The sequence below is a fragment of the Theropithecus gelada genome, chromosome 1 (genome assembly GCF_003255815.1).
Source record: "Theropithecus gelada isolate Dixy chromosome 1, Tgel_1.0, whole genome shotgun sequence".
Lineage (NCBI taxonomy): Eukaryota > Metazoa > Chordata > Mammalia > Primates > Cercopithecidae > Theropithecus > Theropithecus gelada.
This window is the reverse complement of record NC_037668.1, coordinates 211416224-211434276: the sequence shown is the minus strand read 5'-3', so window position 1 is coordinate 211434276 and position 18053 is coordinate 211416224. Positions and strand designations below refer to the sequence as shown.

Sequence of the window (18053 nt, the reverse complement as noted above, 5' to 3'; positions counted from 1 at the left end):
AGCCACTAGAGATTCTAAAGCCCCACGGCAGGGAAAATCTGCGGAAAGTGAGTGCCCACCCTGCATGGCTGTCCGGAAGCAAGTGCTCTGGAACATGGACTCCAGCTAGGTGAATTCTCAGAAACAAACAGAAACTGACTCTGGAGTGAGTGGTGCTAGAAAAGCCACTCTTGCCAAGTGAAGCTCCGAAGCTCCTTGGCTTCAGTGTCTTGACTATGACGTTCCAATGTTTGGAATGCAGAAGACATGCAAATCTGTAGTCAAGAGCATTAAAAAACATAAGTGCAGTTTAAAATTCTGATTTATAACAGCTCATTAGTTAATCTATCAGAGGTAACCAAACACAAATCCAAGGGCCTGGCTTTGTTTTGTTTTTACCCCTGAGATAAAATATGGCACAGCCTGCCATTTCCATTCATTTGCTCTTTAATAATAGCCTTTTTATTTTCAGTTATGCTTTGGACTAGTGTAAAAACGATAGAGTCCTCAATTTCACCATACATGATGCTATTCATGAACAACCTCGAGGACCTTATCTTGGCCTGCAACGACCATGCATGCAGCCATGCAAACATGCATCCATGCAACATAGCAGCACACAACACAGTGCAAAAACGGCAAAGAAAACCAAGTGATGGCCATGCTTGTATTTTTTCAAGGGTCTCCTTACCAAATAGTGAAATCCTATGCCTGACAAGAACTCCAAGTTTGCAGAATAGGCTGAAGACAAAAGAAAAACAAAAGAGAAAAGGGAAGGGGGAAGGGAAGGTAGAAAAGACAGGGGGAAATTAAAAAAAAAAAAAAAAAAAAAAAAAAAGGAAGAAAAAAAAAAAAAAAAAAAAAAAAACAGCTGATATATGAGCCGGAAAAAAGCAACATGATGTCACGCAGAAAGAATCAATTCTCTGAGCAGAATGTGGAGTAAAGGTATTAAAGAAAGAGTCTTTGAGTGCATATCTTTAACAAACATGGTTAAAAAAGCACATATTATAAGAAACCAAAAAAAATTGAAAGCAAAGCTAATTAATATAAAAGCAATCTATATGAACCCCATAAGGATATAACTACTGAAAAACCACAAGGAAAAAATTTGGTTTTATCTGCCCAGATGTACCACTGAAACTCTGGATGTAAAAAATATTATATATATATATATTTTTTTTTTACATTATTTTACAACAGAAGTATGGTGCTTTGGGCATCCAATGTTACTTTAAGTTTTAATATGTTTCATTATTTGAAATCTCCTTCTTCCCCAACCTTGATCACACTCCTTACATAACATAAGCATCCAGTGAATTTGAATACAGTAAAGTAGGAACCGAATTTGAGCAACTGATAATCACTCAGAGGAAAGCATTACAGATGTGATAACTTAAAGTCTCTGGATACCAACAAGTTCAGTATATTTCTTATCTGCTCCAGAGAAGGTTCCTGTGTCTTTGAGTCCTTCATGGCAATTAGCAATGAGTCATTCCAAATAATGGCTGCCCACATTCAGCATTCAGCCTGACAACACTGGTATCCACTCTCAGATCAGACCCTTGAACCTGGGAGATCCGTGCTATTTGTCCTTTCTTTTCACTGAGCCTCAGCTGGGTGGGATCCTCACAGGTCCTTATTTTGAGAAATACTCTTCACTCATTTCCATGCTCTACTCCTATCTACTCATCCCTCAAAACTCAGCTCAGTTTATTCTTAGAATAAACTCATTCAACTAAATAAAACGAAATAAACTCAATAAAATAAGGATGTCAGCATTCTGACATCCAGCCCTCCTGTACGGCTCCCAACCTAGGCTGCAAGAGGTCCATACCCAGATGCTCTCAGGGGCCATTTGCAAATCTCTACCAAAACAAGTGACATTATTTTCACATCTACTCACACTCTTCTCAGCTCTCAGATTGCACAGGCTTTACCCAGCCAGCACCTACCCAAAAATATCTAACCTTGAAGATCCATTTGTAGAGTACCACCCACACTCAGCTTGATTTTTCCCAATAATGAGAACAGCTAAGTCCTCCCTGACCATGTTCTCTTGCAAAACTCGGCATTAACAGCTGTGATCAAATGTACAGCTCCCCAGGACTAGGGATAGAGACCAGCCATGGAATACCATGAAAGTGGCTGATCAGTGGCAGGATGGGAAGAGAGGGAAGCAGAGAAGGTAACATTTGTGAGGCTGACCTCTTTTACAGTAAGTTTTGGCCATCACCCCTCACTTCTGTAACAATGTGGATTCATGTATTGGTGAAAATTATGTAGGCTATTTTGCAGCTTTTCCAAGAAAATGTTCACCTACAAATGTCTGAGTGAATCTGAGGTTTTGGGGAATTTCTTATCAGAACAAAACGTTTTTAAAACAATGATCTATTCAAGCGGCTACTAGACATAAGATTAGACCTGAGGGCCTTGACCTGCATGATTTATCTTTGTGCTATAATTTTAAGACAATAAAACAGGAGAAACTTTGTCCACGTGCCCTTATCTACTGAGCTTTATGACTGACAGCTGTGCATGCTAACTCAGCGAGGGTCTTTTTTTCTAAAGCGAATAATTCGGTTTGGAACGGTACATAAGAGACCGTTTCTACTGAGCTTTACGGCTGACAGCTGTGCGTGCTAACTCAGCCAGGGTCTGCCTTTTTCGAAAGAGAATAATTCAGTTTAGAATATTCTTTGGATCCCTGTATTCAGATCTATTTTCAGTCATGTATTTTACCTATTCCTCTCGAGTATCCAGAGTGAAACATTCTGAGATATTCTTGATGATCCAGAATTTATAATGCTACGATTAGGTTTCACCCAATTAATCCAAACCTAGGATGTTTTGCTATCATGGCAGACTGCTCTATGTTTCATTTATCAAATTATATGTAATGCCTGAACATCTGTCAAAGAAAAATGACTTGACGATCTCTGCTGATTCCTCACCACATGTGCCACCAGAGAGAAATACAGATATAGAAGGCAAGGTCCTCAAAGAGGGCACATCATACCTCTTTCCCTTCCTGCACAATCCACTTTTAGGGCATGGTATTCATAGAAACTATAAGGATTAATTATTATAAGCTTTGGCCTATACTTTCTCTAAAAAATATTTTCTATCATACTGTTGTCCCCTTTCTCTGCTTCCCTCATTACCAACATTCTCTGGAATTTATAAGGCATCCACTTCTTCAGCATTTACTCATTGTCTTGTACCGAAACACTCCTTTGCAGCTCACCAATGCCCCTAATCAGCAAAGATAGTAACCCTTTGTTTTCTGGAGTTGTGTCAACAGTACTTGGCATTGTTTATTACTTAAATCTTGAAACTCTTACCCTCCTTGGATTTTATTTATAGTATTTTTTTTTTTTTTTGCTTTCTAATTAATCATTCTTGATGTTCTTCAAAGACCTATTTCTGAAAACCCTGTAAATGTAATAATTCTCCAAACATTGGTATTCAAAACCTTTTGTCTCTTTCTCTACTCTCCTTCAGTTTTATCTACTTTCAGAGCTTCAAGCATTATATATATATGTTCGGATAACCCCCAAATATGTCATTTCTTGCTCTAACCTCTCAATTAACCCCACATGCTAATATTTCCAATCTGCTGGATTTCTCCAGTTGAATGACCTGCGGGTACCTTCTACTCTGATAAATACCTGACCAAATGTAACCTCTTCTTAGAAACTGTTCTTTTTCTGAAATATGTTGTTTCTGTTCATGATACTAACAATATTCCAACTACCCAGAGTTGAAATTTCAGCACCAAGTTGGACCTCTTTCTACTTGCCATATTACTCATCACCAAGTCATGTTGACTTTCTCTCCTCCCGGTTTCTCACCCCAGCTCCTGTTTACATCCCTTCTATATTCCCAGCACTCTGTAGATGTCACCACTGACACTCATCACAGCTTCTTGTAGAGTTAGCTCTGTATGTATGTGCCTACTCAGCTGTACTTCCAAATTTATTAAAGTTAGGAACTGTCTTACTGTGTGTATATAGCTTCAGGCCTCAGACAGCATGCCGTACATAGCTGGCATTCAGAGATATCTGCTGAATGAGGCCGGGCGCAGTGGCTCATGCTTGTAATCCCAGCACTTTGAGAGGCTGAGGTGGGCAGATCACCTGAGGCCAGGAGTTCACGACCAGCCTGGCCAACATGGTGAAACCGTATCTTTACTAAAAATACAAAAAAAAAAAAAAAAAAAGCCGTGCATGGTTGCAGGTGCCTGTAATCCCAGCTACTCAGGAGGCTGAGGCAGGAGAATTGCTTGAACCTAGGAGGCGGAGGTTGCAGTGAGCCAAGATCGTGCCACTGGACTCCAGCCTGGGGGACAGAGTGAGATTCTATCTCAAAAAAGAACAAGAAGAAAAAGACACATCTGCTAAATGGATAGGCGGGCAGCACCACCTATTTGAGGCAGCACTTCCAACACTATAGCCTGGGTTACTGTCTAGGCCTCCAAGTGCCTGCCATGGCCTCCCAACTCTCCCACTCTCATCAATTATACTTCTGCTGCCAGATTGTATTTCCCAGAGGGAAGCTCTGATCATTCTCTCACCTAAAAAGCTTTAATAGCTTCTTAGTGTTAATGAATTAGGTTTAAAAAATTGTGATATAATTTTAAAAAGAAGATTCCTGATTCTGACAGTTAATATCCGTTACCATCTATATAACCTAGCTTTCCCCTAAATTACCAGCTTCTACATTTTATTTATGTAGTTATCTACATTTAGCAAATATTTTCCTTCCTTAATCTCTGACCTACAAATGGTCCAAGATCAACTTTGACTGGCTTGATTTCCATAAATCTCTCACCCCTCTATATCCATCCAAGGTGGTCTTACTTTACTTTGAATCCCATCGCACTGCCTGGCTTTCTCTTACTAGAGCTATACTCATATTCATGTATTTAGCTACTGCAAAGTATACTCCAGACATGACAGTACTGACCTTACATACAGCAAGTGCTCAGTATATAATAATTTCTTGTGCCAGGAAGTATCTAAACATCTCATGAAACATTGGTTTTAATTGTGGAAAAGTTAACTCAAACCCACACAACTATTGCTACTCACATCTGTTAAACACTTAAAACCATTATCATAGTGTTTATCATGCGAATGAAGATATGCTTATTTATTCATAATGGCAGGGCCAGTTTTCTACCTATTAAGTTTATACCCTACCAATATTTTTCTATACAAACAAATTAAGTCCTCTTTAAAAGTTGGGTTAATACTATTTGAGCATATATTTTATACTTTATCATGATCATTTTCCAAAAGTGTTAGATACTCATTTCCATCATGTTAATGACTGTACAGCATTTTGTACAGACATGAGCCATCATTTATCACTTCCTTATTCATATTTTCCTCTATGATTTTCTTTCTCTCTGAAGTTAAATTCTAGCTATGTTTGGCACTAAAGTACTGTAATAACATAAGTTACTTTTATTATGCACCTCATTTTCTATGTGTTGGAATTTTAAATGGCATATGCTCCTTTTTTGGGGAAATACCAATGGGATAAGCAAAATTTACCAACCCTTTTTCTATTAGTAGAAGTAAAACTGACGATGAAATACAGTCATGCATCGTTTAATGATGGGGATTCAGTCTGAGAAATACATCATTAGGCAATTTCATTGTTATTCCCATAACATAAGTACATCATGGAATGTACTCATACAAACCTAAATGGTATATAGCCTATTGCTCCAAGGTTACATCCCCGTGCAGCATGTGACTGTACTGAATACTGTAGGCAACTGTAACAAAATGGTATTTGTGTATCTAAACATATCTAAAAAAATTAGTAGAAACATAGTATTATAATCTTACGGGGCCACTATCGTATATGCGGTCCAAAATTAATTGAAATGCTGTTATGTGGTACATGACTGTAATTCAAAACATTCTGGTGCAGTGTCATTAGAGAGAAGGGTAGTCTAGGGTCAGTCTAGAGCCCCTAAGGGACATCAACTGAAGCTAGCACAAAATAGCGATGTACCTCTGATTTATTCTATGAGGGATACAGAATTGCCCAAGGAAAATGGGCCAATTTTCTTTTTTGGTGTACAGTTCCATGAAATTTTTCCAGCTTTATAGAGGTATAATTAGCAAATACAAATCATATATATCGAAAACACACAATTGGATGCTTCTCTATATGCATAGTATGGGCTCAGTGAATAGTTCTAAGGGTAAGGCTGAAACTGAACGGAGATAATAAAACATAAGACAGGAGAAGAGGAAAATAGCAGAATTTGCATCGATTTATTCGAATTTGTCTCTATCTTCTCTGATTTTATTTTATCTTTATATAACTGAGTGATATCTAGATTAACAACACCCTTGGAGAACAAAGTTCCTATTAAAAAAGGCTAACAGACCCAGGGAGGAGTAGGAGACTTCAACGTGTCCTCAATTTCATGATGTTTAAGGGTAACTTGGTGCCTTGGGATATTCTAGCTACTTGCGTGCACTCACAATCCACAGGGGGATCCTGGCTCAGAGTACTGGATGTGTGTGCTTATGAGATGATGAGGGAGGAGCTGCTCTCCCTCCCAGTGAAGGTGGGAAGGAAGGCCACGTTCAAGTCGGAAGCGGGGGAAATTCACGTCATGGAAAGTAACTGCATTGCCTCTCTCCATGTGGCAGCAATTTGTGGAAACAAAGCATGCCGCTGGGATGGAGTCCTGCTGTTATTTTAACTATAATCAGTTTTATAGGAAAATTCATTTGAAGAAGTTTGAGGACATGTTTTATACTGTTGCAATCCCGTATCACATGACTGGCCACTTACTACTTGGTAAAATAGACAGTCAGTGAAAGGGATGAACTGAAAATTCCACTCCAGCTGCATTCCCCGTGTTCTGCAGTGCAGGAATCTTTTCACTTCTCCACCCTCTCACAAAGGCTGTATGCAATCTCATCTCACTCTGTCTAATAGGTGGAGACCGTACTGCCTTTCAGCATAGCATTAACGTCAAGTCCGAGGAAAGCCTGTATTTTCTCCAGTGTTCTGCTTTATGCCGTGTATTCACTTTTATAGAAATTTTGTTCCGATACAATCTAAAAACTTGGTCTGGCTTTTGGGCAATGTAATATGACAGAAGTAAACTTGCTCCGTAATTGCCTCTCGTGTACATTAAATTCTAGCAGAAGTTTGAGTGAAAGGACCTGATCTCCCCAGCAGAATCACAGCTGAGTCCATAAAGAACCCTTTGGTTTAAACAGAAATGAGAAAGCATTGCTAAGAGGGGAAACCTTCAGAAATTTTGTAGGTATCTTTACTTCATTTTTCTTCCAACATTGGTCATTATTTTTAAATTAAATATGTATATTTGGGATTTTTTTCTGAACAATAAAGGCTGGCAAAAATATCAGATTTGTGGAAATGTTAAAGAAACTAATGTCAAAAGCACCATTTATCACAAATACTCATATGTTGATGCATGTCCAGCCTCTACATGTAGATTCTGAAATGAGTGATATTTTATCCTTCTATCCAGCATTACACTTAGCAGCAAAATATAAAGAAACTCAACATCTAGAACACATATCTTAACTCGTAAAAACTGTTTTCATCTAGTGTTTGCTTCCATGAAGACATGGACCAGGGAAATGGGCGGATACTCTCCATACAGTCCCAGGTCAAGGTCCTCAGGTTCTCTTTGCAAATGCATATACACCTAAGTCATACAACAGTGTTTATTTTTATAGCTGTTTACCTAGTCACCATCTCTTTCTCTTTGTTGGAAGCATGTCCTCCAGAGCAGAGAGGTCTGCTGGCTGCAGATAAGAAGTATAAACGATGGTTTTTGAAATACTGATCAATTAAAGGAAGAACGACCTGAAAGAAAGGAAAAGAAGACAGATCTACGTAGTGGAATCTTTCAGGGGATGAATGAGAGCTGAGGCTTTGGAGCAGTCAGAGTTCTGTTCACATGCAACAGGTCTCCTTATGTCCCTGCCAGGCACGTCATAGTATGCCTCTCTTAAATCTCACTCTACCGTCTCGAGTCCATAGCGGGGAAAGCAGAGTGTGGCAGGATGTGATTATGGGGAACAGAGCAAACTTGCAACAGTTTGGAATTATTCTTAATATTTTCTCAAAATGAAATATTCTCAATGTTTTCATATAATATAGTTCAGTGCCCAACAGACCCCAAAATAATCCATAGCTACCATATGTTGAGTCTCTACTATGTGTGAACATCGCAACTGATGATAGCAACTGCTCTGTAGGGTAGATGCCATCATCCCTGCATTATGGGTATTAAATGGAGAGATAGAAATGTGTGACTTACTGAAGGTCACATTACTACTTACTTGCCTACACAATGTTCTTTTAACCTGGCCTTTCTCAAAGTGCACTTTCCATTTCTATGCACGTTTCGTCCTGCTGGCCTTGGGCCCATTCCTCCTCCTCACTCTGTCCACTCGCATCACCTGGCCTTGTACACACCAATCCCTCTGTCCGGCATGCTCTTCTGCACTCCACATCCTACTCACCCTGGTCCTCCTGTAGATCTCAACTCAGTGGTGCTTTGCTAGGTAAGTCTTAGCTGATCTCAACTAGATAAAGTCCCACATTCTGAGTTCTGACAACATCATTTGCAATTTTACATCGTACTTGTGGGACTTTGGATTAAAGTCTCTCTTTCCAGGAGCCTATGAGTTATGCAAAAACAAGAAACATTTCTGGGTTTGTTTTCCATTATACCCCTTTCCTGGGGTTGGGTCCAGAACTATTAACTGGTCTCTTCTGTTTGCCACTGAATCCCTAGTGCTAAGGACTGTGACAGGCCCATGGCAAGAACAAGATTGGCACTACCAGTATGCAAACTCAAGTCTATCTAAATATACTTCTTTTTCCTACCATGTGGTAGAGCACAGTTATATATAACAGGGACATCACCAGTTTTTATTGTTCTTCCTTGACAGTCAGAATTGTCTGAATTTAGTGACTGGCACATAGTAGGCACTCAATATGGTAAATGAATGAATTATAGACTTAGTAGAAATTAAGCCACATTAAGCATCTGTAAACAGAGTCACTAGGGGTGCTGAGTAGATGGGCAACACAAGAATGTATTTTAAAGGGATAATTAGAGGCCGTGAATACAGTATTCTGATAATTGGCTATCAAGTAAGATTACAATCTCACAGAGACCGGAGATACATATATGGATCTATCAATTGAGGAATCGCTAACTGTGTACACCCCAGGACAAACTTTGGATCTTCAAATGATTGGAACAGACTCTGAGTGCTATATTGAATGGGAAGAAAAGACAATGGAAATGTGTTTTACAGTAAAGAACACAATTTTGAAAACATACTACAAGTCAATATTCATCAATCAAAAAGCATGCTATTTTAGAGTCCACAAAAGTTGTATTTATAGCAAATTATCTGTAATCACTGAATGCAAGTACTTTAAGAGGAAACAGACAGCAGTAATTAGGTCTTCAGGCTCACAGCAAGGTGTCCCAAACAGGAAAGCTTACCTAGGGGCATTGTATATTCATGGTAATCCCTGGGCCATACCCTAATGCCTGACCCAGACTAGACACACAGTAAATACTGAGTAAATGAATTAAATCATTTGGAGGCTTTACAACTTTTCATGTCCATCCCTTTTTGACTGAAAAAAGTGATGATTTTTCCGGTAATATAGCAAATTCCTGATAAATCCTTATGAAACAAAATAAATAATAACAGCGGGATGTCCTTTGTATATAAACAATCTATCCTCTCTGATCTTCTGTAAAATGAGTAGGACTAAGGTCCCACAATAAAGATTCTATACTAAGTGTTCTTATAATGGACCCATTTATGAATTAACAAAGACTTCCCTATTTATAAAAGCAATTCTCAACTAGAAAATTTAAATCATAACAATATCCACATGTTAACAAATCGATATTTTTATTCTATATCATACGATAAAACAAAAAAAATGCAAACTGAATTAACCTCAGATAGAATGAAGTCACTTGAAGAAGGAATATGGTAGGGAATGCAGAGTTAAAGTCTGACCAAGTATGCTGGGAAGATGATTCATGCAGTTATTTTCATGCCACAGAATATTTACGTGCAGTAAAATACATATTTGTAGACAAGTATGTTCTGCAAAGGGCAACGATCTAATGAGTAGAGGATGTAAACAAACATATTGAAGCAAAAACAAGATAGATTGTATACTGTACTTTTGCAAAGAACTTGATTTCTTGTTCATAAGGGAAATGCTCTCCTTTGCCTCTGCTGCCACCATCTGTAGATGTGAAGAGTTTTTAGGTAAATGCTGCACTGGAAACATTGCAAGATATTCATCCATAATGCAAAGGTTAGAAAGCATTGCTAAATGTATTATCCCACTACACTGAATGGAAAAAGCCAACCAAAAATACAAAGGCAAGCTTTGGCAGTGTCATTAAAAATAAAAGGATTTTTAAAAATACCCAAATCTAAATTTAAAAAGCTATTGAGGACAGCCCATGGTTGTGGTTAGAAATACAAACACATTTGTGTAGCTTTGAGATCTTATTGACATAGGGAGGGGAAAATGGAATAGAATAAAGTAAAAATCCCACATTTTCAGTAGCCTTTAAGAAAAGAAGCTCACTGGGAAGAGGACAGTGGGTGTAAATTGAATAAACATAATTGGTTAGATACTAACCCTGGCCTCTAATAATACAGATTGCCTCTTGGTGTGACCAAAAGTTAAAGCTTCTCAATTTAAGATACAAACTAAAACACTGCAGGAAGTCAGGATCTGCGACGAGGAGGAGGACAGCAATTTTAATATTAGGTTGGCAAATTAGCATTCCGTTAACGAATAAAGAAATTTTGACCTATGTCAAAAGATAATTTTCATAAGTGAAGCAAAAACATCCAAGTTTTCCCCATGGTTTAAAACATGATCCAAGGTCAAGAATTTATTAACCTAATTCATTTAGCTTAGAAGGTGGCCTTTCTTACCTCCTTCATACATATGGAAAAGGTTCATGCATATATTAATAGACGAGGTAATAATAAACTATAATAACTATGATGGCATGCAGAACATACTGGAGAGCTAAAAAATTCAGAATTGGATATCAGGTTTTAGTAAAATTTGTAAGCAGAGCTTCTAGATATTTAAGAGCCAAGCTGACTTTTGCTTGAAAAAGTTATTTTGCAAAAAAAAAAAATAATAGCTTGAGATAACAGTTTGTCAAATTTTAGACAAAAATACAAGATAATTTTTAAGAAACGTAGGCTATTATTTCACAATATCAGAATGCTCTCCCCATGAACAAGCAAAAGAAAATTATGTTTTTTTAACACTGGCAAATTTCATTTGCATGCCACTTTGGCATTTGAATCTCTCTTAAGCACATTATGCAAAATGGCTGGATTCGGATAAGAGACTTTCTCATATAAAGTTATCTCAAGATAAAATTTTGTACACAGCCAAATCTGCTCATATTTCAATGAGTTAAATAGGAAATGTCTTTTACTACATTTAAACACACGCTTATGTGCAAAATGTGAAAAAGATGTGGAGAGAATACAATCTATGGTATAATATAAAAATGAGAAAAAGACATATGCATATTTTTACTACCACAATTAACTTAGGTCTAGGAATGGCTACATTAGAGATGTGCTACAAAATCACTAAAGTGAAGGATAAAGGGAGAAGGCAATATAGCAGTTTCACTTGTGATAACAATGAAAGATGGAAATTAAAATAAACACGGTATTGACAATCACAGCTCTATCTGCTCCTCTAACAGAGTTCCTGAACCTAATTTGCCCTGGCAAAGCCATCCGAAAACGGTACCTATAACATCAGGCATTGTGAAAAAGGTTATCTGGTTGGGCTCTGTCATTGTAGCCTACTTTCTCTCCCGTGCTCTGTTTATAAGACCCTCTACCCTGTGGATAGAATGAAATGTGTCAAGTGGGTGAATGTACCCTGGAGCAAGCTTCTCACCACCCCCATACATGAACTGTAGTAGGTAGTTTATTCAGACATTTGAATAAAGTGTGAATAATACCTAAACACATTTCTTCCCTTCAAATTGGTGTTTGTGTTCTCCAATGTGAAGGTAAAAAACAAACAACTTTCTTGTTCCTTTCTCCAAATGATGACTCTTTCTTTCTCTCCTGTCCCTTGTATCTCCAAAAACAAGACTGGATATTGGAGTTGCTACCCATATCGGATCCTTTCAAATGTGGATCAGAAATTGCAATATTTAGCTTTCTGTGTAAAAGCTTCAATAATTCACCCCTACCTCATTTTTGTTCTTCAGTTAAATTTCATTAATTCAAATCAATTTGGCTATGTATTAGGATAAGTCAGGAATCATATTTTTAAAAATTGTTAGTTGTATGAATCACAGAGAGATTACATATTATAAATTAGCTTATAGTGTAAACTTTTATGAAAAAGATGGGCTCAAAGAGAGCAACAATATAGTATTTGAACTGTAGAGGCAGGTTGAAAGAGAAGTCAATTGTTTATGAGAACGATGCTCAACTGGAAAATCTTCAACCACATTTAGGATACAAGAGGCCAGAAAGAAGAAAATACCAGAGCTCTAATTTCTACAAACTTAAATCTGGTGCTATGGCAGAAACTAGATTTACACCCTAAGACAAACAGCAGCTAAGGGATCCAAAATGAATGGCCCTAGAGGAAAGGTGTTGAACGACAAAACGAGTGAGTGTCAAAAATAAAGAGAAAACCTTGAGAACAAAAATGAAAATAAATGAATAACCACCAGAAGAGCACACTGTTTTCAAAAGGGAACAACCCGGAGTTCCTCACACCGTATTACTACGCAGTGGCAGGAAGGTGCTCTGACATTAAGCAGTTAACAAGTTGAATTTTAATTCAACAACGAGGAGGGTCACAAAACAACAGAAGTGACCGGAGGCTGCTTTGATCATCTGTGCTGAATCTAAGGCTTAATGAAAGAGGTTTTAAAAATTCTGAGACAGCACTGGGCCAGATGAGAAAGAGGTCTTTCGCTGTACCCTAAGAGCATAATAAAGTATTCTGCACTGCAGTTACTCTAGTATTAATGTATTTCCCTAAAAAGGCTAGACTCAAGGCCTCTATAGTGTTTAGAAATTTTGAAAATCCATAGTTTTGCAAGTTTTTCTTATGAGTAGAGCAATTAATTTCATAGGTAAGATTTAACTCTACCTTACAATTCTGATGTCCTTCCAATGTATCTTTCAAAGTGAAAAAAACGAATGCCAATAAACATTATAAGGAGAATAACTTAGATGTTAGATTTTTAAACTTCATAGACTTTACCGGCTCCCCAAGAACTTGTTGATCCACTGACTGTTGAACTCTACTTAGTAGTAGGATGAATAGATGGGTTGACACCATCACAAATAGCTCAGCAGCCAGTGTTGTTCTATATCCTGATGTTGTAAACATTAAGAACAACAAACATTGGGCTATTAGCAATGGGACTATGGCACCTACCAAACTCCAGGATATACTGATGGGCTTCATCCACATAGCGAATGAGTTGTTGGAGGAAACTGTAGGCAAATCGTTTCTCAATAGAAGGCGTGTCCAGTTCCAGGTCCTTAAATCCTCTGGAACAGCAAAAATGAAATAGGGAAAGCAATTTGTACAAAGCCTCTTAGAAGGTAAAATTGTGTGTGTGTGTGTGTGTATGTACATATCCATACATGTTTATATATAAGTTTATATATACATATAAATTTTGAAGTTTATCTAATGTTATTGTAGGTCAAGGAAAAAGTAAGATTTAAGCTATAAAGAATATTTTGCATATGATATAAAGCTTCAGTGAGTAACTCTCTTATTATGCAACAAAATGTTGCATTTACAAAAACAGAGTGTGATTTTTTGCCTGGGGATTTTGCCTAAATGATGGGTAGTGATTTAATATATGTAGCAAAAGGAACTCAGTTATGTGGTACACAGCTACGGGTGTAAATGTTTCTGATGTGTGTATTTTGAACATATTAAACAGTACCTCAAAGGTGTAAACAGATCATTGAATTCATTTTCAGCTTTAAATATGATGGGGATATTTAAATATTCATCCTCATGAAAAGAGTATGTAATTAGGGTATGTGTACTTTTACCTGGATACAGCATATCCATTGATCTGCAAGAACTTGAGGATGTCCTGTGCTTTTTCTCTATCCTTGGCTTTCTCTTTGGCTGTCAGTGTATCATAGGGCACCAGCAGAGGGTGGTTACCTCCTCCTAAGAGTATGTCAGGACAAGAACACAGCATAGTAATTTGAAAATAATCTGAGATGAGACATAGATATATAACTGGACCACACTATAAAACTTTTCATATCCTTTAATAATACACAGAGCATATAAGACTCTTCTGCCTCTATTGCCTTTAATGTTTCAATTAATTCAGAAAAACTACTCAAAGAAAGGCTGTGCATATGCCTTCTAAGAGGCAGTTAAAACACGAACATGCATGCATTTGTAATACTGAGTGACAATAATATCTGCATTCGCCAACGAGAGAGAAGCAGCTGTATTCTCTTCTCTGTTCAAAGCAATTCTGAATGTGGAGAGTGGAAATAAATGCTAAATCATACTTAGCAGGATTTAGAAAAGTTATAAAGCATGTTTCAGGGGTTATGCTTCATTTGCTGCCCCACAGAGAGAAGAGTAAAAGTCTTAAATATGGAATTTTTATTATATCTCTCAGATCAGAGAGTACTTCGTAGTCACATTATTTATAAATATACAAAACCACATATAGATGTGCTACATTAAAAGTGCATCACTCTTAAGTGTCTAATACTTTACTTTAAGACCTGGGGGCAAGTACCTTTTAGCAAGAGTCTAGATTTCTAATATACTTATCCTAATAATACTTACTAAAGTAGTCTTTCTTCCAGATTTAAAAATTCTAGAAAATATGTAAATTTAAAAAAACTAATACGGAGAAAAACCTTTCTAAAAATTATAAATTATGTAAAAATGTTGGCTAAAATTTTGCAAAAATTATAAAAATATTTAAAAATGCACTGTTAATTTCAGATGTAAAGCTCTGGTACAAAGAATGCTATTAAAACAGCAGCAAACTGAATAGCATGGTATGCCTCACATTTAACATTCGTAAAACATACATGGTAATAGATATTGTGTGGGAGGCTGAGCTACCCTGAAATACAACTGCTAAGGCAATTCCAGGAAGAATAATTGAGAATAAATATTGTTTGAATTATAACAACATATAGCCTATGAAATCAGTTTCCAATACAGTTTAGCCAGGAGCTACTGCAACAATGACAAATGTTGAATTTGCCCTACACAATAAATAAGCAAGCAAAGGAAGAAATGTCTGCTTCCCCAGTGCTGGCTTTGACTGAGAGTGCCATCTGCAGACATGCAATCGCCCACTGAACTTTAATACCATTAGGTGACACTGTGCTATCGTATATGCAAGGCGGTGGTCCAGAACTACAGAGCTAACAAATACTAACCACGCTAAGGAATTCAGGTACTTCACAGCATATTAACAATATCAAGCACAATACAGCTGTCAGAAGACAACGACAACAAACACTCGTGAACAGCAAGAGGGTATAGAATTTGTTACTAAGTTTAGTAGAAACCAAATTTGACTTTTGTCCTAATCAAAGATGTAATTTAACAGGACACTTTATAAGGATACTATAATTAACAACAATTTATTCTATATTCTCAAATAGCTACAAGAGCAGATTTTGAATGCTCCCAACACAAAGAAATATAAATGTTTGAGGTGATGGATATGCTAATTACCCTGATTTGAACATTACACGTTGTATATATGTATGCAAATATCACACTGTAAGTCATATAGACAATTATGTATCGGTTAAAAATAAAAGCAAAAATCTTTTTAAAATCAAGCATCGAATTCCAGCACCCTAGTTTAATCAACCATCACCTAGTTCAAACTCCATTACTGCATTTAGTCCTAGAGAATGCTATTAATTTGGCAACTTAATTTGTAATCAGTGATTTGGGGGGCCACATACCAATAAGTTATTGTGGGGGAGGTGGGGAGAGAAAGAGAGAGACGCAGAAAGAGGTCTATAATTTAAAAATCCTAAGAACGCAAAGTACCCACTAACTCGGTAACTCTTCTCACCCTATTCGACCTCCACTGAACTAGAAGGTGAAGGGATTTGAAAGCCTGACAGGTGACTGAAATCTACGTCCTCACTGTGCCTCTAACTAGCAGTGTGACCATGGACATTTACTTTGCACTTCCACCCTCATCTTTCCCATTTATGAGATGGGTGTAGACATCTCGTGCTGAAGGAAACCAGCTCCTTGGAGAGGCAAATGAATGAGCAATAATTCCGAGGATATTACCGCACATACTAGCACGGACTCATGAACCCATTCATACTACAGGGTGAACAAACGCTTGACACCAGTGAACTGTCTGTGGCTTAACAACAGATGACCATGGTACAAAATACTTGAAGTGCCAGTGGGAAAATAACATTTTTTACTAATTTGGGATCACTAATCATACTTTTTGGACTTACACTCCTTTATTTCTATTAACTCCTTATGGCATCTGATTTTCCCTCAGACTTTTCGAGATTCCAAAAGAGCACTGAAAATCAGATGACTAAGACAAGCAAAAGAAGCATTTTTCTCCTGATTTTCCTAAAGCAGATGCATCTTCTCTGCACAGATGCAGGGATGATAAAAGAGAAGAGAATGGGTGAAAGCAAAACTGGGCAGCTTTGGCCCTGATTCTTTCAGTGTTTTTGACTTCTCATTTCTATTTCTCTCTCTCTCTCTCTCTCTCTCTCACACACACACACACACACATACACACCCCCAGACACCAAGACATCGGGTGGTGACAGATTCCTCCCACCTACTCTTACCGGCAGTGGGAGTAGAGCTGGCAGGATGCAACTGCCTACAACTGTTGGCTATAAGGATCCTCCTCACTATTAATGTCCCCGAGTGAGAAAACAACTTTGAAAAAAAGACACATGTAGTTTCTGCTCCGAAACTGGCCACAGTCTGTAACCTATCTCCTATTCCCAAGACTCACTTCTCTGGTTTGCTAACCTCCATAACCTAAAAGCCAGGATCCAGGATTGCATATTTCAACCCCTTTCCCATTGGTCTGCCATTCTGGTTCTAAACAAGTTCCTTTTCTAAAATGAAATCCATATGTGCAGTAAGAGAATTAAAGACAGCGAGGACTCATTTCCCCTACCTCGCCACTTAGTCTGCTGCAACTAGGTTAGTTGCCCAACTACAGATTATACATTTGAGCCAATACAAGTTGTATGCAGAAGTATGGATGTGCCATCTACTAGTGGTATGACTTAAAGAAAACATCAATCTGGCTCAGAAATTTAAATAATGATGATTTTCTATCATGCTTATTTAGAAAAGCATATAGGTTGTGTATATCTAATCTGAAAATCTGAAATCCAAATGTTCCAAAATCAGAAACTTTTTGAGTGTCTACATGATGCTCAAAGGAAACACTTATTGGAGCATTTAAAATTTTGGGTTTTGGATTTGGGATGCTGAACCCATGTATTTAATGCAAATATTTAAAAAATCTGAAAAACTCTCAACTTTCAAACAGTTTTGGTTCCAAACATTTTGGATAAGGGATAATCAACTCGTAATAAAATAGCTGCTTATTATTTTTAATTTTGACTCTACTACAGTGACTGAAACATAGTTTAAAAAAAGGAACAGATACTTTTTCATGTAATCCGCTCATGTAACAAGCAGTGATTTTGTTTATCAGTTATGTGGGCAATGCCCTGTCAAGAATTTCACAAAACAAAACTCTATGACTCATTTTCCATCCATCCATTCACCCATTCACAAACACCCATGAGCCAAACAATGAATTAATCATTCATTTAACAAACATTTATGGGGCAGTTTTAGAATACAGGCATATTATCCTTGAGCAGCATTTTGAAACAGGCAATTTAAAAATGTGAAATCTTCTCTTTTCCTCTCTGTGACTAACCCTAATTTGTGTTACT

General features: G+C 37.4%; 1 protein-coding gene across 1 annotated transcript in view; it reads right to left on the bottom strand.

Moving 5' to 3' along the window:
* The window catches only part of RYR2 (ryanodine receptor 2), a 634673-nt gene that overhangs the window by 146980 nt on the left and 469640 nt on the right, over positions 1–18053 (bottom strand). Inside the window, exons 60-64 of the mRNA XM_025401874.1 lie at positions 14133–14256; positions 13498–13613; positions 10217–10281; positions 7733–7854; positions 671–720 (exon numbers count right to left, since the gene is read on the bottom strand). Coding sequence (XP_025257659.1) covers positions 671–720; positions 7733–7854; positions 10217–10281; positions 13498–13613; positions 14133–14256 — 477 coding nt within the window. The remainder of the gene's footprint in view (positions 1–670; positions 721–7732; positions 7855–10216; positions 10282–13497; positions 13614–14132; positions 14257–18053) is intronic.